This window comes from Spermophilus citellus (assembly GCF_964194105.1).
Source record: "Spermophilus citellus genome assembly, chromosome: 3".
Lineage (NCBI taxonomy): Eukaryota > Metazoa > Chordata > Mammalia > Rodentia > Sciuridae > Spermophilus > Spermophilus citellus.
Window position 1 is genome coordinate 140,591,046 of NC_138184.1, and position 24,438 is coordinate 140,615,483.

At 42.1% G+C, this 24,438-nt stretch overlaps 1 protein-coding gene across 6 annotated transcripts in view; it reads left to right on the forward strand.

Annotated features, from left to right (window-relative positions):
- The window catches only part of PDE1C (phosphodiesterase 1C), a 528,215-nt gene that overhangs the window by 442,751 nt on the left and 61,026 nt on the right, over positions 1–24,438 (forward strand). For all 6 annotated transcript variants that reach the window (XM_081287899.1, XM_081287904.1, XM_081287900.1 and 3 more), the window contains 5 exons: positions 4,013–4,094; positions 7,009–7,129; positions 9,004–9,182; positions 17,354–17,581; positions 24,108–24,185. In XM_081287899.1, coding sequence (XP_081144025.1) covers positions 4,013–4,094; positions 7,009–7,129; positions 9,004–9,182; positions 17,354–17,581; positions 24,108–24,185 — 688 coding nt within the window. The remainder of the gene's footprint in view (positions 1–4,012; positions 4,095–7,008; positions 7,130–9,003; positions 9,183–17,353; positions 17,582–24,107; positions 24,186–24,438) is intronic.

Genomic DNA, 24,438 nt, shown 5'->3' on the forward strand with positions numbered 1-24,438 from the left:
GTTATCTCCTCCACAGCAGTCTGATGACGTTGTTTCCCTTTGCTGGGCTACCAATGCAACGGGTGGGTCCTTACTGTCTCTCCCAAGCCCCGTTTCAAACCTGTGGCCACTACTTATGAAGGCTCGGTAGGCATTTACCTTCGTATGATGAGAAGGGCTGACCAGTTGTTTCAGCCGGATGGATTAATGCCAAGTCATAGCTGTTTGTCTGCGGGAAGCAGGTGACCGGGAGTTTGAATTCAGCGGATCAGGGCTCAGTGCGTGTTCTCGGTTCACTTGGATTTTAAATTGTCTCTCATCTTATCAGCTGTTTCATTTAATTTGGCAGCTCATTCGCGCGGTGAAGAGTCTGCTCTATGATGCTCTGTGGGAGGTGGTGGCAGCAGCGGCGGCGGCAGCGGCCTTCGGGACCCCCGGAGAGGGGGTGCGGGTTGGGGGAGGGGAGGCGGCGCCTCGGGCCGCGGGGGCCGGGTACCGGACACGCGGGAGAGCGGGCGGGGTGGGGGAAAGAAATTGAAATCTAGATTTAGAGACTGAGCTTGGGAGGAGAGACAGCTGGGGAGAAGCAAGGCGGAGAGGCAGAGAGGAGAAGGAGATGGGGCCGATAGAGCCGTGCACCTGGGGCTGCAGCCTTACTGCTCGCGCTGAAGTCGTGATGGATTCCCTCCACCTTGGCTCATGACTTGATGTTTTCAATCACAGGCCTAGGCTCCGTCCCAGGCATTGGCTCCGCGGGGCTCCGGCAGTGCGGGCCTGGCAGCGGCGAAACCACACTCAGCCGCCCAGGGACCTCGGGGGTGCTCGAGCGGCGGGGGCCGCTCAGCGCGGGCACCGCGGACTGCTCGGCGCGGGCGCCGCGGACTCGGCAGGTCCAGGTCCCACGTCGGCAACGCGCCCTCCTCCTCCTCGCGCGAGGCGGGACGCGGCTTTGGCGCGGCCCGGTCCGAGGCGCCGGCGGCGGCGGTCGGGGTGCGGGGCCGTTCCGCTCCCTCCGGCTCCGGCTCCGGCGGGCCTGTGGCGGCGGTGTTGGGAGCGCGGAGGCGCCAGGCGGCCTGTTACCGGGCAGCGGGGAGGGATCGGTGGCGCTCAGGGGAGCGCGGCGGCACGGCCGGCGGCGGCGGCTGTGGCTCCTCTTCTTCTTTCCAAGCCGGCACTGTGATTTCTTCCAGTCCCTGGGGACCCTCAGTCTTCAGCTGAAATTGGGGCAGATGCTGCTACAGGAGCTGTGGAAAGGCTGATCTAAGCTTTCCACCGCTGCCCGCTGCATTCAAGCCGCCATCTTGCCCGGAAGTCAACATCTTAGAATTTTGTGTGTCACCCACTTATGATACAGGACAAGTGTCTCTTGATTGACAGGTGGTTCTATGATAAACAGAGTCTATCATCTAAATGACTTCTATTGTGCTTGTCTACATCAAGACAGCAAAAGGGGGAAGATATGGAGAAGTAGGTACAGGAGATTTTATAGGCCCTAACCATGGTGGAAATACATCCCCTCTCCTCTTGCTGTACTATCTAGCACTAAGCAGAAGAGATTCCGCACAATGTAGACCAGTTGTGTGAACAGGAAACAGAGGAGCAGTAGGAGTCTGGTGAATAGCTACCTGCCTAATTGCTCTCTACTTTGCCTGTCATAAATGTCTCAGTGACAAAGGAATTTAAGTGTTTCTAACCAAATTAGTCTTTTCATTCATTCAACGAATATTCAATATCTTCCTTCTGCATACCAACTGCATGACTTAAGCAGTTGGAGTTATCTTAACCCCTACCATAGAAATGATAATTATTTTTCTGAGTGGTCCTAGAAGAAAAAAAAATGAATTGGTTTTAAAAAGAATCTTTTATTACAACTGAGACTTTCTGAGAAATTTGACCTCTTCAGTAAAAAGGAAAGCGGTTGAATAATCCCCTAAGGGCCAGTAACTATAAAGTCATAGGATATTGTGTTATCAATCAAGATGGATTCACCTGTAGAAGTTTATTCATCCACATAACTTACGGTTCAGCACATTTTTAAAGAGTTCATAAGTGATTGTGTCCTCCAAAGGGAAGTCAGAAACCATTGTTTTTAAACAGGCTTTTCATGGTTGAGTCTACACAGCTCAAATAAAAGTAAAAGATGCAAGTGCTGTATAGATGTGGGTACGAGCAAGTCCACAGAATTAGAACTTACTTAATATCATGCAAGTTTTGGATAATGAAATCCAAATTCATGCTTGCTTCTTAGAAGTCAAGTGGAAGATGTTTACCACCTCACCTTCTTATTCTGTCCCATTAAAATGTATCAGCAAAACAACTTGTGTTCCTGCTATGTAGAAATAAGAAAAGGATTTTAATTGTTTTAATTTTGTTTTTGTTTTAATTGTTTAGCTAAGCTTTCCCACTTTCCCACTAAAGATTTTTGAGAGACACAGCATCCCTCAGCCAGGAAACAGAGACACCCCTGGGTGTCTGTATAGGAAAAGGGTACAAAAGAACTGAGCCACTTCAGGACTGTTCCTGAGAGCCTTGCATGTCCTCAAATCCCACTAGGAGCCATCATTCAGCTTCTTCAGACACCCACTCCTTTTCTGTTTTTTTTCAGTGGATTTAAATGTGTGTGGTGTGTGTGTGTGTGAGCTAGTGTCCTTCTCTTTGATAACATAGCTTAAAAATAATGCACATTCAGTCTTTGAGCCAGATCTGCTTTCAGGTTGCTATTACCTTTTATTTATTACCAATTCATTGGTAATATTTATCAAGCCAGAGTGTATTTGATGGAACAGATTTACTAAATATTTCTCGAATCTTGACCTTAAATATCATAGAGACTATTGAGAAACAATAATATTCTTCAAACAGTTCTATTTATTTTCATACATTTTTCTTTTTCTTCCTCTTCATAACTCTATGAGGTAGTGACTACTATCCCACATTTAACAGATGAAAACACTGAAATTTAGGAAGGAACCATAAGCTTCCTAAGATCACATGTCTCCCAGGAGAGGGGCAGGATTCAAGCATAAGCTGGTAGCCATTCCTGGGGCAGGTTTTTTTCCTGGTAGATGAAAGAGAGCGACTTCACTCCTGGAAGAAGGGTGACATATTTTCACTGATGTGACTGGAATATTGAGCTTCTGACCCATGTTTTTAAAAATCATCTCCATCCACAGATTTTTCCAAAGCACTTATTTATTATAGTGATGCTTCTTGGTGAGACTGAGAATATATCGGTCAGACAATTATGCTTTATTGTTGTCTAACTTGATAGTTACTTACTATGTTTTTTTTTGTTTGTTTGTTTGTTATTTTTTGTTCAGTACAAGGGCACTCAACCACTGACCCACATCCCCAGCCCTATTTTGTATTTTATTTAAAGACAGGGTCTCACTGAGTTGCTTAGCGCTTCACTTTTGCTGAGGCTGGCTTATCAAATTGTGATTCTGCCTCAGTCTCTGAGCCGCTGGAATCATAGGCATGGGCCACCATGCCCAGCTATTCTGATTCTTCTTAGTTCCCGTATCTTTGTCAACAGAGCCCTGAGCCTACAAGCACAGGAGCACTTACTCCAGTTGTGTGCACCCTTAAGTAGCACTAACAGGCAAAACTGAATCAGTACAGTTTGAACTTTAGTTGGACACTGCCCATAGCTTAGAGGGGATCTAGGGCTAGAGAAAGGTCACAGACACAGGAAAACTTGGGAAAACACAGTAGTTCTGACTGCAGAGCTGGCTCCAGGCTGTAGGACACATGGCCCATTGCCTTATTTTCCACAGGAAATCTATTGCTGTCCACCAGCATGAGCCTTTGCGACAGCATGAGCCTTTGTAGCTGGATGTAATGATTGGACCCCAGAGGGTGTTGGCTTCTTGGTGTCTTTTATGCAGAGGAGCGGAACCCACAAGAACGTATTACATAACGTAATTGTAATAATTAAAATAAAACCCAATGGCCTAAGTGGCAGGTTGCTAAATAAAATCTGGGCCGCTCGACCTACTGTTCTTTAATTTACCATGACCTCCTGTTTTTCTAGGGTGACAGAGAAGCAGAGCTGGGGCTGCCTTTTTCTCCTCTGTGTGACAGGAAGTCGACCATGGTTGCTCAGTCACAAGTAGGTAGGTGTCTGCCAGCCATTTGGACAGCAGGAAACACCAGCTGGGAAGTCTCTGGAAGTTCAGCAGAGATGTTCTATGTGATTCCTTGGCCAGGAGACTGGCTCTGGTCTGCCATGAGGTACCATCGGCTTTGGCTGCTTGGATGGATGGAGCTTCTTCATTCTTCTGCGTGGAATATGGCTAGTTCCTGGGGAGATCAGACAGTGACACTGTGGTGTCTCTGATGTTCCCTGCCATGACGAAAGGGGTTTCAGCTTTTTAAGGAAATGATGAGTCATTGTCAGGAAGCACGTTCTGCCTTGGTCTTTCCATCCTGCTTACAACACTAGAAGTTTCTATGGTATATCCCCTCTTGATGCTACTGCTAGTTCAGTGTTCAGGATGGACCCATTTTCTGGATGACTCTACTTCCAGGAATGGCTCTTCAAATATTTTTCTTCCATCCTTCCTTTTTTTTTTTTTTTAAACTAAACAAAACATTACTTTTTGGTGAGGATCACTTTTGTATTGTTAATGACTACATTAAGTGTATAGCAAAAATCTTCAGCTATGGGCGGCGGTAGCAGTGCCATCCATAAATTAAATGTAATGCATACATTAAATATCATCAGTGATCTCCACCTTGAAGAGTGAAATCATTCAAAAAATAAATTTAATAAGCATTTATCAATTTTTCTACTTGTATTTTGAATCCTTGTTCATTTTTTTCATAATATAGCTTGAATCCTGTTAAGTATTAGACACTGCTATGTATTAAAATAGACATTATAAAATCAAAGACAAGTGATATATGTATCTGTCCTCCAAGATATTAAACCAGTTTGGGGGAGAGGACAAGATGTTATAAAAACAAAAATCTTTCAGAGCATTAAAATGTTAAGGTAAATTTCTGAACGTTGTACCTCGCAGTACAAAATAGAGTGTGGGAACCCTTAGACCCAGTGGTCCATTCTAGACTTACTGGAGAGAAATATTTGAGCTGCATCCTGGGAAGTAAGCCGGTATTATGTAGGCAAATAGTGAATCGTATTAGAGATGAGTTAGGGGTGGGTGGGAGGGCACTCCAGGCAGGACGTACAACTTATACAGAGAAGAGAAACTGTGGTCAGTGAATTCTAAACAGCTCCATATGGCAGGAGCAGTAGGAAGGGAGTAAGATGCAGCAAAGGACATGTCTGGAGAGAAAATGAGGCCCAGATTTTATATTGCGTTAAGAATAGCACATGCCTACACTTTCTGGCCAGAATGAGGCTCTACCTAAAGAATTTAATGTAAGGTTAAATAACACACAAATTCATGTTTTAGCCTGTGGGCGTAATTGGACCCACCACCTGTTTTTGTAAATAAATTTTATTATAACACAGCTAAGTCCCTTCATTTCCATATTGTCTGTGCTTTTGCACTACAGGTGGCAGAGCTGAGTGGTTTTAATAGAGATGAGTGGCCTACAAAACCTAAAGTCACCCTCTAGTCTTTTGCAGAAAGTTTGCTGACCCTCTTTTAGAAACATTTCCCCACCAGTAGTAGGGAGGATGAGTTGGAGGGTTTAGGTTAAGAATAGCAGTGAGGAAACCCATTGGATGCCTCCTGCAGGACTGGGAGGAAGAGATGAGGCTTGTCAGAACTGAGTTGGTGACAGGGACTCTCCAGAGTATAGATGGCATACCAAGTGTGAAGGATTTGGCTGAATACAAAGTTCTGGGAAAGGCGGGAATTTAGAGTATGTGGTTGGACCTCCATCTCAGTTACAAGGTTGGAGGAAAAGCTAATATGTTAGCTTTGGTTTGGATATGTTGCATTTAACTTGGGGGAAAAGTCACAATGGGACCATCAAATACTTGAGTTTGAGCTCAACATTATACTATAATTAACTAGAACACAAATGTGGCTTTCAGCGTTTCTTTATCAGGATACTACTGATACGTGGTTAGGACAATTCCTGTTTTGTCAATTCCATGGTAGGAATTTTTAGCATCCTTCACTTCTGAGCATCAAAGACTGGTATCACCCCAACCTCCATCATTGTGAAAACCAAATATGTATTCATACATTTCTAGATATCCACTGGGAAAATATCCTTTGTTTGATATTAGTTTCCTTCCAACTTTCACCGTGGCTCACTCCCCTCCCATCCATCTTGCCATATTAACTTTCCCAAAGAACATTTTGAAAATCTTATTACAGTGTTGCCCAGACATGTTCAGGGGTTTCCAGTGCCCTGTTAGGTCCCAGCTCCCTAGGAATCCCCCTTCCTGAGCTATGGGTGATCTACCTTCTGAGCTTTCTTTTCTCAAGTCTAAAAGAGTCCAGAAGCCCCAAACATTGCTCAACACCTCCGGCACTGTCCCATCTGCCACTTCACTAACCCCACCCTGTCTACCCAGAGTGAGTGGCCGAGTCTTCCTCTCCACCCATTCTTAAGGCCTCAGCTCAAACACTACAACCTCATAAAGCTGTTCACAGGTCTGTCAGCAGAGGGCAGTGTCCCCTCTCTCTCACCTTCCCAGGAGTATTCATCTGTCCTCCTCTGGCCCTCCAAATGCTCCTTGGGGTCATCTTTGTGTTCATTTAATCTATCCTGTAAATTCCTTGTGGGCAGGCCGGTACTGTTATTCTTCTCACAATTCCTATCACACTGCTTATTACACAGCAGGTGCTGAATATGTATTTTAAAGTACTTAATTGTATTTTCCATTGAAAAGCCATAAAGTTAGGAAGGAGACACGGAGCTGACTCATGGCATTCAAATCAAGGAATCTATTAAACGAACAAGACCCGCTGGCTCTTAATCTGATCTTCAGCTCCTGTACCGATGAATTTTAAAAGACAGAAAAGACTCACCCGTTTCCCCTGGGGAGCGTGGAACAGCCCATTGACTCTGTAGTTCCTCTGAGGCATTGCTGTTTCTCTGCAGGTTTTATTGATTTCATTGTGGAACCGACCTTCACTGTGCTCACGGACATGACGGAAAAGATTGTGAGTCCATTAATCGATGAAACCTCCCAAACTGGTGGGACAGGACAGAGGCGCTCAAGGTCAGTGGAGAAGTTTGAGGACGGGGGGTTGGCCTGTCCACAAGGATCCCCTCCTGTTGGTGGGGACCCTCACCTCCTTTTTATGAGAGATCTGCTGCTTATTTCCTCAGAGAAGTTAAAACTCTACTCTCTGTACTCTCCAGGCTGGCCTGAAAATGGTAACTCACATTCAAATTATAACTGGCAGGTCCCTGGTGCCCTCAACCCCGGTCCTCTCTTGGCCTTTGCTCATGGCAGGAGCAACCACTGAACTTTAGCCCACTGTTCCCAGGCAGCCTTGTTCCTGATTCTTCAAAAAGATAGTACCACTGATCAAAGTTCTTACAAGAACTGAAACTGACTTTCATTTCTAGGTTCAGGAAGAGAATGAATAGAGGAAAAAAAAAAAAAAAAACCTTGAACATTTTTAATCGCCTTCTGCTTCAGTGCTGTTGTTCCAAATGGAGAAGAGTGTAGAATAGGAGAGCTCAGACTCTGGAGTGAGCTTGCTGGTGTTAGAATCCAGACTCCATCACTTATTACCTGTGCAGTCTCAAGCAGGTTCTTCGGTTTCCTCATCTGGGAAAGTGTGGATTATAATATTCATAGGTTGATGGAAATATTCAGTGAGTTATTCATTATATAACTGCTTAGAACAGAATCTGGCGTTAAATTTAACTGCATTAAAGCTGGCAATTAGTCTTTATTGGCAAGGTTACCGCTGCTGCTCCTACAACTACTACACCTATATTACTACTACTGCTAGTACTATTACTACTGCCACCACTATGACTTGAATGAAAACTGCTAATACCTCCACCACTACTATAGCTAGTGTTAGTACACACTATTGCTACTGTTACTACTGCTACTACTATAATGACATTCTCCTCCTCATCCATGCAAAAAACTCTGGGCTTCATCATAAAGGAGAAAAAACATAGAGTGGATAGGAAGAAGATAAGAAAAGATCAGGAAAAGAAGTTAATGGGGAGGAGGGAAGTAAGAGGAACATTAAGTCAGGGAGATATCAGGGATACTCAAGATGGACCACCATTGAGGTTGCTAATAAAGAGGACAGAAGCCCGTGACCAAGTCCTCACAATCCCAGGACTCTTTAAGCACTGGTTGAAACTTACCTTGCTCCTCCAGTCAGTCTTCACTGTCATTTAGTGACAAATTAGCCTTCATTGTCATAGTCATTTATGCCAGTCACTGCCTTAGCCACTGAGGAGTAGGAGATACTTCGCCAGGATGGTATTTTCTGATATTTGCTAACTCACCCACATTCGAAGAATAAAGTAGTATTCATTTAAAGTAAGGCCTTTTGCACAACTTCATCCTCCACAACCTCCAAGCTGTCTGTGTCTCTCTGTCATCTCCAAGGCACATGAGGAAATCCTCACTCCTTGTGCACTCAGAAAACCAAAATCAAAGGGACCCTGAGTCCAGGACAAGGGAGGAGCTGGAGAGAGAGAGAGAGAGGACCAAATTGCTGGGTAACTTGGAAAAGCAGCCAGTGTAGCAGCAGGGGGTAAACTGCGGAACAAGTAGATTTCCAAGTTCAAATTCATTTATATCAGAGAATAGCCTGGAAAATTCATGTGGGTGGATTCTAGGTACAGGAAAAAAGAAGGGATCACTCAGCCCAGAAGAGAAGCAGGACTGTGAAGACTCCTGAGGGTGCAGGGTCGATATTTTTCCTGCTGAAAATTTAGAATTTCCCACGTTTCATATTTGGAAAATGTATTTCCAGGAATATATTTTCAGGACCCAGGAATTTTATGACAACGTATTGACGAGTGCTAACTGCCTTTCTCTTGGGCTTGCTTGTAGCATATGTCTTTCAAACAGTAACACTCCTCTTCGATGCAATTTCTTATTTGGTCCTCCAGTTTGAACAGCATCAGCTCATCAGATGCAAAGCAGCGGTCAGGTGTCAAGAGCTCTGGATCGGAAGGAAGTGCCCCCATCAACAATTCCGTTATCCCTGTTGACTACAAGAGCTTTAAAGCCACTTGGACGGAGGTGGTGCACATCAATCGGGAGAGATGGAGAGCCAAGGTGCCAAAAGGTAATATGCTATGGGGAAAAGAATCTTCTAGGACACCTAAACCAACTCAGCATTCACTCATGAAGCAATGGTTGTCCTCCCTGACTATGGATGTGGCAAATAAAACACAAGTGCTCAGGGTGCTGCAGTCACTGAATATTAGGCTTTCCCATCTTTGATCTTAATTACCTGAAACTCAATGCGTGGTAAACTGTGGCAGGCCTCGGTGCCTCCTGCCATCTTGCCCTTTGTGATTTAACTGGACTCCTTTTCCTGGTGTGATGATTCTGGTGGGGGAGGGGTATTATTCTTTCTTGGTTTTTGTTAGACCATCTTTATCAGACTCATTTTATGTTCTGAGGCCTTTACTTTTTCTTTTGCCTAAGCAAAGCCCAGCCAATACCCACCTTGGCCATTATGTTGGGATATTAGGAGCTTTTCTTTCCTTATGTGCATTTTTATGTTTCTTTCATATTCACTATTTCCATTCACTCATTGCTCCGACCGTAAAACTGCTTTTCTGAGATGGTGTGACTTGTAAGTAAACAGAATCCCCTGAGTAAACATCATCAAAAGTTCAGACCAGAAAAACTGTCTTGTGGGACTATTCACAAAGTCAGAAATTCACTCATTTCTTGAAGCTTAACATGCTGGTGTGAACAAATCAACTTCACGATCAGCATGTGCTACGTGAGCAGCCTGTATCTTAGGTACAGAGGCATCATAAACAGAGGTGGCACAAACCTGATGTGAGGGGGTAAAGCTGTGAGGCCTGGTTCTAGCCAGAGATACAGACGTGGGTGACTCTTGGGGCTCAGTGAAGGGCCTGATTCCAGTGGGCTGTACGCAGGTGAGCCTTCAACAATAGTCAGTTTTTGCTGACATCTGTTGTGTGTCCAGTGCTGAGGACATAAAAATGAGTAACAGACATCTTTATCCTCAGTGGTGGCAGTCTTTGGCAGGAGAGGGACAGAGACATTACTTTGGAGTTGCCTGCATAGGAAGCGTAGGACTTCAGTCGCAACCTTGTACTTGTCACCAGCCCCCACCAACCCTGAGCCCCAGACCCTCACAGCAGTCAAGGAGAGTTTTAACCCCAAACACACTCCCCACAATTTTATTCTCCCAGTGTCAGCACAACGTGTGAAAAGAAGGGTGGGATGGAGGATGTCTTAGTCGGTTTTCTGTTGCTATAACAACATACCTAAGCCTGGAAATTTATATAGACTAAAAATGTATTTGCTTCACAGTTCTGGAGGCTAAGAAGTTTAAGAACACACTCTTGGCATCTGCCTAGTGGAGGACATCACTTGGTGAGGCGGACCAAGCATGTTAGCTCAGCTTCTCTTCCCCTTTCTACAGAGTCACTCCTGCCATCATGGAGGCCCAGACTCATGACCTTTTCTAATCCTAATTACCTCCCAATGGTCCCACCTTGAAGCAGTGTATAAATTTAGAGATTAAATTTTCAACTTGTGAAATTTGGAGGATACTTTGATACCATATAGTGGAAGAGCATGACTGGCAGTCTTGATCCTCATACATCAGGGTAGGCCGGGTCTGCTCCCAGTGGAGAGGAACAGCCTCACCTTTGGAGTTATTTAAAGGTCCAACAATGTGACTTGCCCACAAAATCCTGTCCGCATGGCTGCTCATTGAGGAGAGGCAAAGAGTTTGTATTTATGGTGCTTCTAGGGCATAATTGGACCCTTATCATTTGGGACAGATGTTGCACCCTGAGCTGCAGAGGGAGCCAACACCTCTTCCATATTTTAAGTGTTGGAGGTCTCACAGTCCATTCAAATCCTCCATGTTGGCAGGCATTGCAAGCAGCCATTGCAGCTCCTGCATCATCTCAAAAGAAGCACACACTCACAATAAATTGCACTTGAAAATCCAAGGCCTGACAAGGCACAGTTTAAAGAGGTACTTCAAAATAATTTGTTTGCAATCATCTAGCTTACAAAAATTATTTTCTAAAACTAATTACCTGGGAAAATACTAGGCAATTTCTTTTCCTATGGAAAACTGGCTTTTAAAAAAAGGACAGGTAAATAGCTCAAATTTTTCAATGTATTAGGTATGCAGATAAAGATGTGTTAGGCTTTTTTAGCAGCATAGAACGACTATTCCCTCACTCTGCTTGGGTCTTTGGTTAAGGCCCTGTGTAGTCAGGATTTGAAGAACACCTGAGTGGACCGGAAGGAGGCATTAGAAATGGGAACAAGGAGAAAGGAAATGGATCCAGGTGCAGAGCCTGGGTTATGGTTGTTTTGTGGGAGGATTGTTTGGTTACCAAGGCAAATTTCAGTAAGTGGGCAAATGGAGAATTGAATCCTGACTTGCAAGGTTCTTTGGCAAATTCCAGCTGGGTTCTTTTAGAGTCCATTTTGGGCATGGTAATGAACATGACAGAGTTGATGCACAGAGAGATAACATGCAAAGCACTAAGAACAGAGCCTGCACATGGTAGTGCCAGATAAATGGCAGCTGTTATTTAAATACTTTAGAAAAGAAGGTTAGCAGTTGTAAAGTAAAATCAAGATGCAGTTGGTAAAAATACCAACCTAAAGCTAATGTTTTTATAACATTTTTGGCTTCCTGGTAATACTGTTGACTGTTTGACTGATGCTAATGAGAAGTTCCGTTTGCATTTGTTTTGGTGGTCAGCTTGATAGATAATCCCAGGTGTGTTTCACATTGCTTTGTTTTTCCCCATTTCCCCTCAGAGGACCCTGATTTCAAAAGTGTCTGCCCTCCATGTGGCATTTAAACATATATTGTCATTAAACTGATTGGAAATGGAATTGGATCTAAAATCTTGGTTTTATTAACCAACCTAATTTACAAAGCCAACTAGGCCAGAATCCATAGTTCTTAGGAAGTGTTACATAAAATTTTTTTATAACTTTTAGGGCTACATATCATTATTCCCAATCAAGATATTCTGTATAACAGTTTGCAAGTCAGATCTATATCAATCAATTTCCATCCAATACTTAATATATTTTAACATGAATTTTCTAATGTAAGAATAACATGTGTTTAGGCCATAAGTACTTATGACCTATTCAGGATTTTAACTATTGTTCATATCCTAAAGTCATTCTTTTTTATTTGTTTAACTATGTATATGTGTAAGTAAAGGTCTCCCCTACCAAATTGGGATCATACTAGAATATGTGTTATGTTCTATTTTTTTCTATTCTAAGTATTTTATCCTGATGCTGCATATTCTGACTTAAGTGGCTCCATCATTTACAAAACCATAGTTGAATCCTTCTTTATTATTCAGTATTAGACTTCCACTTCAATATTACATATAACATTATTATGTACCTACATATTCAAAAGTTTTTGAGCATATTTCAGATTATTTATTTGGTATCAATTCCTAGATCTGATATTCCTCTGTCAAGGCAGATGAAAAATTTTTAAATTCTTGGTTATTATACTATAAAATTTCTCTAAATTTTTAAAGAAATTTTCTCTCTCAATTGGACATATAGTAAGAGTGCCTATTTCTGTTTACCATTTCCTCCTTTATTTTTCCATCAGAATGTTTACATTCATGTCATTGAGTCATAATTATTTTTATATTAAGGATGATAATTCTTTAGTAGTCAAAATATCTTCCAATTTGTACTCCACCTCAGTTGGTCTTATGCTTTTAACTTTGCTTATGGCCTCTTCTCTTTATACCTCCTAATTTCATTTTTCTAGAAATTACTTTTAAGGTCTTCTATTTACTTATAATTCTCCGTAAATGTATACATGGAAGAGTATATAGTGATGCTGCGTTGCAATGTTGAGAAATTCAGTTAATTTTTACTCATTTCCTTCATCAATTCTCAGCTTTTATTGAAGAGGGGAATTTCAAATTAGTTGGTTATAAGTGAAGTATTTTTTTAAGGGGGCGTAGCAGGGATTGAACTCAGGGGCACTCCACCCCTGAGCCACATCCCCAGCCCTATTTTGCATTTTATTTAGAGACAGGGTCTCACTGAGTTGCTTAGTGCCTCACTTTTGCGGAGGCTGGCTTTGAACTCAGGATCCTTCTGCCTCAGACTCCTGAGCTGCTGGGATTACAGGCATGCACCACTGTGCCTGGTGTGAAGTGTTCGTTTATAATCAAATTACTCTTAAATATTGTTTTTTCATAGTTTCATCAAATTTCATTTCTAGTTTAGCAACAATTTTATTTGGCAATAAATTGCGCTAGTTTCACTTGCACGTTTCACTTTCCCAATTGACATGTTTTCCTCATTTTTGAGTTTTTAGCATTAATTGAAATTTTCTGTCACCCATAGTACTTCTTTGACTAAAATTTTCGGGAAGTTGCTATGGGAACACCTGTGAGTTCTTAGATATGCCTGAAAGTTCCTTTCTATTGTTCTGGTACTGAACACAATGGAAAGATCACGTAGTATTTTGGTTGCTTTCCCGAGACACCCCTGCCCCCCCAGGCTGTCTGTCAGTCCCCTGTTCCTGTTTTTTTTTTCTTTCTCTTTGTTTGTGGTAGTTTAAGTACAGATTCAGAAAACTATATCAACGAGTAACTATCCCAATGCATTATTAACTACAGAGCCCATAGTATTATTGTTCAAGAATGTAAATAATAAAGAAATCAAGTGTATTTCTTTGAGTCTCTACAGATGTTCAGTGTGGGGCAGAATCAGCTGTCTGTTAGGAGGAGTATAATTTCTGGATCTTGAGGGCTCTGTTCCACCCTAACTGTTGAGCTGCTTTCCATTGGCCATTTTCATAGTGAGTCACATCGTGACACATAGTTTGAAATGGAAAGCAATTGGAAAATGAAGTTTGAATTCTGCTAGCCTAAAGGCCTAGGGGTGCCAAGGATGCTAAACCTCAGACTTGAAAATGCGTCCTTTGTATCCATGACATCATTGGAACCTGTTGGTATGAACCAATTAACAGTGCCAACCAATCAACAGTGCGGCCACCTATTTTTTTCTTATTTGTCTGTTCTAGTAATTTCACCTTGGAAACATGAAGGAATCTGATTGCAGTGGAGAGCTGCCTCCTGTTGCTGCGTTGTTTTCTGTCTGTGTGTTTGCTGGGTTTTGTCTATTTGTTTTGAGTAGTATCTTTTAGGGTACCCTATGGGCCGATGGCACTTGTATCAGCTATTTCAGACATGAGCAGAGCCACCCTCTGGAAAGTGATCACTGCAGAGAAAGGAACCAGACAGTGGGGAAGGCTCATATCTAATCTGATCATGATGCCAAAAGAATGCATTTAAATTCATGAATTTAAACATCACTTGCCTGATGCCAGCCGCACTTGAGCAGAAGCAGATTTGTTTCTGAAATATGTCTCCTCTCAGTTTTTAAACAAAACTTTTGTTAGATTCCTGTGGAAAATTGGTCTGACTCAGTTGTCAAATGAATTTTTCTTGCTCATTTAATATTTTATGGTCTTTGGTAGCAAACCAGAATTTAACACCTTCACTTTTCATCAAAATTATGTTCAACTTAGGGATATTTTAAATGCTGACAGCTTGTCAGCAGTAGGGGTACTGTTGGAAGAGATATAAATTGTTTTCCCTGACACTGAAGGCTGAGTGTACATGAATTCTCCTCCTCCTTGCCTCAGTTTCCCTCCCCGTGTAGGTCAGAACAGTCATCATTTTACTCACATTAGCAGTTAAAGGAAGCTAATATTTGTCCATGACTCTTTCAGAATAGGCATATTTTCTGTATTGTGTACCCATCTAGATAGCTGAAGATGGAAAACGGACAAGGAAGGTATATTGGTAGAGAGTGTCCACCACACCCCTAGGGTACATTTCACTGAGTCAACAGGTCCTTCATGAATATGTGCTATGTGCCAGGTGCTGTGCCAAGCAGTGATTGGAGGTGACATTTAACCCCTATCCTTAGGGCATTAAAGAAGGATGAGGGGGAGCATGGGGGAGCATTCTAGGGATCTTCTGCGGCCTGAAGTCCACTGGGAATACCGTCTTGCCATCCATGTGGGCGTTCTTTCACTTTTAAGTCCTACCTTTCTGTAGAAGTCAGAAGACATGATAGGTAGGCACGTCATTTTGTTATTTATAAAGAAATATTTCCTTCTCCTTTCAATGTAAGCTGTAACGAATCATGTTGGGAAGTAGAGAGTCATGACATGCTGAATGGCAAATTCTTAAATTTTGAATCAGTCTTTCTCCATCCTTACTGCTTGTTAGAATCACCTAAAAAACATTTCACATATCCTATTTTGGTTCCTGTCTCTTCAGAATCTGATTTAATTTGTCTGGGGTGAGGCCAGGCCTTAGGTTTGGACAGATGAGTGGATGGATGGGTGAGTGGGTGGGTGAATGGATAGATGGGTTGATGGAGCAATAAAATAATGAATGAAAATGTCCTAATATGTTAGAGAGAACATTTGGGGGTGAGCAAATAGACGGGCAAAAAAAGTAAAATTTGAACTTTGAGCACTTTAGCGGCTAAAACAAAGGGAAACATGATTAGATGCATAACCACTCTTGTGTTTGCTTAATTAAAAACAAACAAACCATCTATGAAGTCCAAGCTTTTTCTTAAGACCAGGACTAACACAGGGGAAAAAAAATAGGACCCTTGATAATGAGATGTGGGCATTTTTAAGACATCTAGAGAAAAATACAGTCATGCTTTTCCCAGTGGAGGTTGATGGCACAGTCTAGAAGGCCTTTTGAGTGAGCTGAACATATAGAGAGTGAGTCTCTAGACCTCAAGGAGGATTGGGCTCTGCTGGGAGCTTTCCATGAATCTTGTTCTCTTCCACAGAGCTCCCCTGGATGCCTCCCAGCCCCTGCATGTTCTGAACCCTGCCTGTCCTTGGCCATTTGACCACATCATCTCTTAGTGACGGTTTGCCAAATCTGCTTTGGCCATAGTGGCCAACTTATTGTCCTTTGAACATTTCTAAAGCTGATGGTATTTCATTACTTCACTCTGCTTTGTTTTTTTTTTGCAAAGCACTTTATACCATTTGAAATTATTTCAGTCATTTGTTTGTTTAAAAATGAGCTTTTCCATGATTCCATCTTGCTTGCGATTTTAGGTATTCCCAATACCTAAAAGAGTGCTTGACACTGTAGCTGCTCAATAAATATTCATTGAGTGAAAAAAACCAAACTTTTCATAAATATTTGACCTATGCAGTGATGCTGTACTTTACATTAAGCACAGAGCCAAGCCCTTTCATAATCAGCTGAATTTGAAATAATGCTGACGCACTTTCATTAAAGGGGAGGACACAGACTCAGTACCTGGCCAACCTAACAGCCACCTCTCATCCTGAGGACAGTTGAGGACCATGTTTGTTTGGGCACAACTGTCCTCTTCTTATTTATTAATTAACAGACAGTGGCCTGAATATGTATTGTTCTGTTGTTGGTTATTTGCCCTTTTTGTTTTGCAATTAATCGAGTAAGTCTAGGTCCTAAGCAAACCTACATAAAATGCTGTTCTTTTTCTTTTCCTTGTGGCTGGAGGAAACTTTTATCTTCTCTCTGAGGCTTAATTTCCATATCTCTAAAATAGGGTCATAATATTAGTAGCTGCTGAAAAGTTGTTTTAAGAATGAAAAGAGCCAGGTGCAGTGACGCACGCCCGTCATCCCAGCAGCTCAGGAGGCTGAGGCAGGAGGCTTGTGAGTTCAAAGCCAGCCTCAGCAAAAGTGAGGCACTAAGCAACTTTGACGCTGTCTCTAAATAAAATATAAAATAGGGCTTGGGATGCGGCTCAGTGGTTGAGTGCTCCAGAATTCAATCTCTGGTACCACCCCCCCCCCAAAAAAAATGAATGAAAAGAACCCTTGAATCAAAAAGCACTTTACATAATACCTGGCCTAGAGAACATACTCAATAAATGTTATTATTAGTAATAATAATGTCCAATACAATACTGGTTCATTAATCATTGTCATCCTAATGATTTTCTCCCTGCCCTCTCCTCTGACTCACTGTTTTCAGAAATGACATGATGATGAGGCTGTTTTATTGCCTTCCTAAATACATATGCCAATATGGATTGGGTTAACATGCACTGGACACCTTGGGTAATTAGAGTGTATTAATTCCCACTGCAGATCACTGTCACTACTGTTTTTGAAAGAGGCAGTTCTCCTAAAGGTGTGACTTCTTTCCCCCCTTCCTTCTCTTTGCCTGACTTGCTGCGGATCAGAGGAGAAGGCCAAGAAGGAGGCCGAGGAGAAGGCCCGCCTGGCTGCAGAGGAGAAGCAAAAGGAAATGGAAGCCAAAAGCCAGGCCCAAGAAGGCTCATCCAGCAAGACTGAGAAGAAGGCATCTGGAGACCCCAAGAGTCACGTCAACGGAACTCGCACAAACAAAAGCGACGAGCCTCGTGGGAAGAATCCCAAAGCGGAGAAGTCAGGAGAAAAGCAGCAGAATGGTGAGTAGACTGCCGGCTGGACAGTGGCTCTCTGGGGTGTTCACGGTGTGATGAGTGGGAGCTGGCCAGACCCTTCCCTGTGTCGGCAGCTCCTGGCCCAGGGCCTCCCTGACCATCGGCTCCTACTGATCCCACCTCCCCTGTCTGGGGATGTCAGCAGGATCCCATCACAATCAGCCACCAGCTCCCCTGTGCCTTCCCCCTAGGAAGCTTGGCATCTCTCTGGCTCTCCCAGCTTCCCTGGAGACTCTAGCCAGTGCCCACCTGCCCACCAGGTGCAAATTACCACTAACCACACCAGCACAGTCTTGGGAGCTCGCTGCCAGGGGGGTGGATGAAAAGTGAACTTCTCAATTGTTCCAGCCCCAGGAGAGCCAGGCCTTAGGCCTGCCTGAGGCCTCTTGCTGTTTGTATGTACATACCACCCACAGACGTGCAGGTATTATGGTGACCAACCATTTTAATTTGTCTGAAACTAAGAATTTCCTAGAATGCAAGTCTTTCAGTTTTGTTTTGTTTTGGTACAGGGGATTGAACTCAGAGGCACTCAATCACTGAACCACATCCCCAGCCCTATTTTGTATTTTATTAAGAAACAGGGTCTCACTGAGTTGCTTAGAGCCTCACTTTTGCTGAGGCTGGCTTTGAACTTTGTGATCCTCCTGCCTCAGCCTCCCGAGCTGCTGGGATTATAGGCATGTGCCACTGCGTCCAGCAAGACTTTCAGTTTTAAAATAAAAAATGGTCCAGGCCATTACTTTCCTATGTGTATATATGACCACATGATCAATATAATTCTACATCATGTACAACCAAAAGAATGGTTATACATGATATAACCATAAATGTCAAAATACATTCTACTGTCATGATAACTAATAAGAACAAACATACAAAATAAACAACAGAAACAAACAACAGAAATAAACAACAGAAAAATGTTCCAGGCAAGCTGGGACGAGCTGGCCACCATAATGTGCAGCTAATTCATGATGTCTTATATTTGATACAACAGATATTGATTCATTAACAACTATGTGTCAAGTGCTTTACTAGGCATGGGGGATTTAGAATGAAGAAGCCCCAGGAAGGCTATGATGTCATAGGGGACATAGACAGCCTCACTAATAATTCTAGTGAAATGCAGACAGAAAACAGCCACGGTGTGGCAGATAAAATGCCCCCCAAAAAACACCCTGCAAAGAAAGACATTAACTTTGTTGGGACGGGAAGGTGTGAGATAGGGTGAAGGCAGAGAAGGCTTCAAGAGGAGATGGGGCCTCAGCCAGGAGTTAAGAGCTGAAGTTTGCTGATAAAATAGGAAAAAGAGGTTTCCAGACACAGAGGACTTGATGAATGCCCTTCGAGGGCATGGACTTGGTCCCCTTGTTTTGGGAAGGGCAGGAAGTTCAGAGTCTGCAGCTTGCAAGTGCCGGGGTGTGGATGGGTAGCAAGGTAGCTTTGCAGTCTGACAGACCCGAATCCAAGTTACATCTTTTCCTCTTCTTGGTGGCCTTGGCCAGATTATTTAACCTTTCATTGTCTCTGTTCAATGTACATACAGCATGGTTTTCTTATGAGCCTTAATAATAATCATGGTACCAAAAACTACAAAGAAAATAACAACCAATAGCATCTATTGACTTATGCCAGGTGCTGTTTTAAGTTCTCTCTTTCCATATTCTTATTCTTACCTGCCCAGTAGGACCAGGTGATTTCCTCTAGCTAGAGCTATTACGCTACAGTACCTGGGGAAATGAGAAATAGTGCAAAGTACTTACACGACAGTCTCCAACTTTTAAAAATAGTAGTATAGGGGCTGGGGATGTGGCTCAAGCGGTAGCGCGCTCGCCTCGCATGCGTGCGGCCCGGGTTCGATCCTCAGCACCACATACCAACAAAGATGTTGTGTCCGCCGAGAACTAAAAATAAATATTAAAAATTCTCTCTCTCTCACTCTCTCTCCTCTCTCACTCTTTAAAAAAAAATAGTAGTATATATATCATGTTTTATGTGTAATCATAAAAGAGTATTTTAAAACATATAATGATGATAATAGCTCATATCACACTCCAAGAAGTTTGCATTAGTTCCTTCAGCTAATCTTCATGACCACTCTTAGGTGACAGGGAAGGCCATTGTTCCAGCTAGTCCAGTCCCTAGCAGCCTGGCTCTGGAGACATTTTAGTATATTTTGTATTGAAATGCATCATTATCCAGAAAAAAATTGTTAATAAGAATTTATGATGCTCCTGTTGAAGTTTTAGAGGGTGGTATAAACCATCCCTCTCTTCCCCTCCTGAGATCTGAACCAACAAAGAAATAGATAGGAAAATCAGAAAGTCAATGATGAAGGTGTCAGTTCCATGGCAACTGGAGCTGGCCTGGGAACATGGACTTGTTCTACTAAACACCTGGGCTTCTTCCTGCATCTGACTTGAGCTGAGCTTTACAACTCGACACTGGGAGAACCAGGCATGTTTGGGGCTCACTGCCTCCACCCCCCAGCAGGGACTGAATATGTGTGCATCTTGTGGAAAACACATGGAAGGGAAGTGTGGGTGGCTGGGGTGAGCACTGCGTAATTTGGCTCCTCCTCCTAGCTAAATCACTCCTCCAAAGGAGGGGCCACCAAAGAGGAAAAATGCATTTCTTCCCTCCTTTTTTCTTCTGGCTAAACATGTCTTGAATAAAACCAGTAATCATAATTAAGAGTACTGCCATTTATTGAATACCTAATGTGCCAGATGCTGTATCTTGAGATTTTTAACGTAAGATTAAAGCATTTAAAAATCCCAACAATTTTGTCAAGATACTTATTCCCATCTCACAGTTGGAAAAATTAAGATTAAATCACTTGCCTAAGGTCAAGCTACCTTTCAGTAGAGATCCCAGGCGAAACTGAGTTTCATGGGTGTCTCTATTCTCTACTATGTAACTGCCACACCCTTATCATTTGCAGATTTGGTGATGGCAGAGAAAGTGGGGAATAGGAGAAATAGGAGTTGTGCCTGCAGTCTATATATATTCGGTATCTTTTTGTTTCAGGGGTTGGCACCCTTTTTATGTAATGGACCATATAGTAAACATTTGCAGCTTTGGGGCTATATGGTTTCTGTTGCAGCTACTCAACACTGCCATTTATCGTGAAAGACATTCACGATGATACCAAAGCAAATGATTGAGGCTGTATTCCAATAAAACTTTATTTATGGAAATTAAAATTTGAATTCCATCTGATGTTCACATCACAAAATATCCATCTTTTTGTTTCCCAGTCCTTTAAAAAAATATAAAAGCCGTTCTTAGTTTGTGGATGATAATAAAACCAGGCAGCAGGGTCAGCTTTGGCCCCTGGGTCCTGGTTTGCTAACCCTTGGCTTAGTCAGTAAGAGAAACCAATAAACACTAACAAGCCAGACACACACAAAAAAATGGTCATAAATCCTACAAAGACTCAGAGAGGGCAGAGGGGACAGGGATTTATTTTGAAGATGTCAGGGGTGTAGGGATCCTGAAAGACACAGGAGCCTGCCTCTCCAACAAGACTGGCTTGATTCCACAGCTGTGTTTATTTTCCAAAGCACTAGCCTACCATTTCCCTTAAAAATTGAGTATGAAATCAGAGGTGGGAAAAGAAATCAATTCAGAGCAATAATAAGAAAGGCTAATGGTGATTGGGGACTTTGTTACAGCAGCCTAATTAAAATGATTTATAACTGCCCAGAAAGGCTCTTCTGTTTGCCCCTGTTTATTGAGTAACAGCTCACATCAGCCATTACTCTATGCCCAACCCATGGGAAATTGCCTAATGGGTTCTGTTCAGGGAACATCATCAAATAGGCATGGGTCTTTTCCTAGGCACCCCTCCTTGTGGGTTGCCCAAGGCATTTTCCAGGTGAGGGCTGAAGGATATTGGTTAGAGAAGTTCTGGGGGTTTGCTCTCCTCTTGCCAATTACAGGTTCCTTTAAGCTCTGGATCAAGGCAACTTCCTCCCTCAGCCTTCCAGACCCTGGCTGAGTATACAGGCTGCATGGGCTACTGGCTGGCATCCAGCAAATCGAACCATTTCTGCTGACTTTAGGAAGACATCTTGGTCTTGTTGCAGCTGTGGGTCAAACTCCAGTTCAGAGCAAGCTGGAAGGCCTAAAATAGAGTGCATGTGGGGTGTGAAAGCTCACTTCGGGAAGAAGGGTTATTTTTCTGCATGACACTAATTTGACTACAGGGCTTGAGATCCTTGAATCCATTTCTGGTGTCCTGAAACAAGGAATGGCTATTGTGGGGATTGTTTCATGGGACTTCTAAAGAGACCCTCTCTTTGGACAAGTGCTGGTGGTAGAAGGAGATAATCATGTCCTTTACTTAAACCTGTCCTATTTGGGCCCAGGGCAAGGTGGAAATCCCTTCTTCTCCATTCTTCCCATTTCTGAATTAATAATGAGAAAAACCTGGGGGAGTTTATTAACATCTAATTTAGGTTAGGATTTGTCCAATTAGAAGTACAAACTTCATAGACTGCATCACAGCCCAAAATAGCCTTGCATTAGCCTTAGGTAATCATTTCTTTGTAGATCCAAAGGCATTTAGAAATGGAAACCTGAAATCAAAAAATTGAGCTTTGAAGGGAAGCTATAACTACAATAGTTGAAAATTTGGTCTCTAGAGTCAGACCCACCCTCGTGGCCTGTGGAGTAACATGTGCGCCTTAGATTCCTCGGCCATAATATAGGGATGATATGTCATATGTGTTTCAGATCAATTCCTTACAAGTTGACTTAAGTGAGAGTACTTTGTAGAAAGATCTTTTGATCATTTGTTAAAACAAAAACAAACAAAAAACAACAACCTGTCAGACAAGTGGCTTAAACCAGATCTATAGTAGCTGACTGGAACAGTTTTGCCACCAGAGGGAGATGTGGATATAAGGTTGGGGTCAGAGGCCAGGCCAGGGGAGTGTCTGAAATGCATGCTGGGGGACAGTGTGTTACACAAGATGCAGATGGACTGGCTAGAGTTTGCCCAGGTGGCTGCAGTGATGTCAGGAAAAATTCAAACTTGTAAAACATCCTCAATCATTTGGTGACTTGATAATTTAGCAAATTGACCATTTAGTGAGTGAATCTTTGATGAGTTTCTCTACTTCCAATAGCAGTTCCTTCTTAATGAGGTTGCTGTAAGAATTAAATGAAATGATGCGTACAAAGCATTTAGCACACTTCCTGGCACAAAGCTAAAAACCAAAAAGATAAATCCTTTTCCTTAAATACACATCTTGGAGGCTTGGATACTATCCTCACTTTAGTTAGTATTAGGATCTTTTTGCTTCAGTAGGTGCACAACATTTGAGTTGTAACTTATTCTTAAATGTATGCAGGGCTAAAAAGAAAGCTTCTATTAGTAAGATTGATTAAAAATAAATATGCCAAAACTTTAAAATAAAGCTGGGGGAAGGTATCCATGATCTTTTGGTATTACACTGGCCTATGATTGAACAGACTTGCCTAAGGATCATTAAATTACCCTAGGCAGGGATTAGCACACTTTTTATTTAAAGGGCTGGACAGAAAATATTTTTGGTTGTTTCAATTTTTGCCACATGAAAGCAGTCACAGACTATATGTAAGTGGATGTGTATGAGTGCATGCCAATAAAACTTTATTGACCCCAACAGGTGGCAGGCTGATTGGCCCATAGGCTGACCCCTGCTGACCCCTGCTCTTGGAGAATATGGCTGTGCCTTATTTTGTTATTTACTAATTAACTCTTATAACTGTGGAGTTACATGCTAATTTGGAAAATTTTGACTGATAGAGAAGATAACCAAAAAGGCTACAGTTTTATTGCCTTGTGGGGTATAAACATTTCTGTCTCTTAGTAATCTTATTTTAACATGTCTCTAAAATGCCTATTTCCTTAAATGCTCTTAGAACCATCCTTACCATCTCCCTCATACATGAGTTCAGTGTATTTTTCACACATGTTCATTCTACATTTAAGAGTGAAATTTTTAACCTTATAAATTATACTCTGACAAGCTTGTTAACTAGAATACTATTTATAGCTCTGTTTTAGAATAATAATAACAGCTGTCATTGAGCAGTATGATATTCATTATTTACACATTTTAAATGCCAGTAGATAGGCATTATATACCCATTTTGCAGATGAGAAAACTGAAGCACAGAGATGTTAAATAGCTATTAATTGGTAGAATTTACACTTGACCCAGACTTTTCCTCACTCCACTGTCTAACCATAATTCTGAACTGCCTTTCTTGGAAGATAAACACTGTGGACTTAATTACAACCTTGTTTGATAGGAACTTTCAATCTTGATTTCCTATCATAATCCAATTATCAGAATCAAACACGTGGTGATGGAAGATGTTTACACTGAGACATGTACTCCCTTGTGACTATAAAATTATACCACATTTTTTTTTACCTTGGCAGGTTTAGAGATATTCATAACTTCCCCCTCAGCTGTATACATATACTGTTTGTCACGTTTATTGCTTTCAGGTGACTTGAAAGATGGTAAAAATAAAACAGACAAGAAGGATCACTCCAACATCGGAAATGATTCAAAGAAAACAGATGGTAAGAGTATCTTTCCCATTACGCTTTTTCCATAAAATGTGCAATTACTGAAAACTTGTTAGAATCATACCTGAAACTGAAATAGAGATGGTTAATATAGTTTTACACCCTAAAAAAAAACCCACTCCACTACATTTAATAATACTGGTATCTCATTTTCAATAATTTACTAATTATTGCTGTGTCTCTTCTTCTCTAAAATACTTCATTGTTTTGGTTGTCATATGGGCTCATTCTTAATTATTTTTTTATG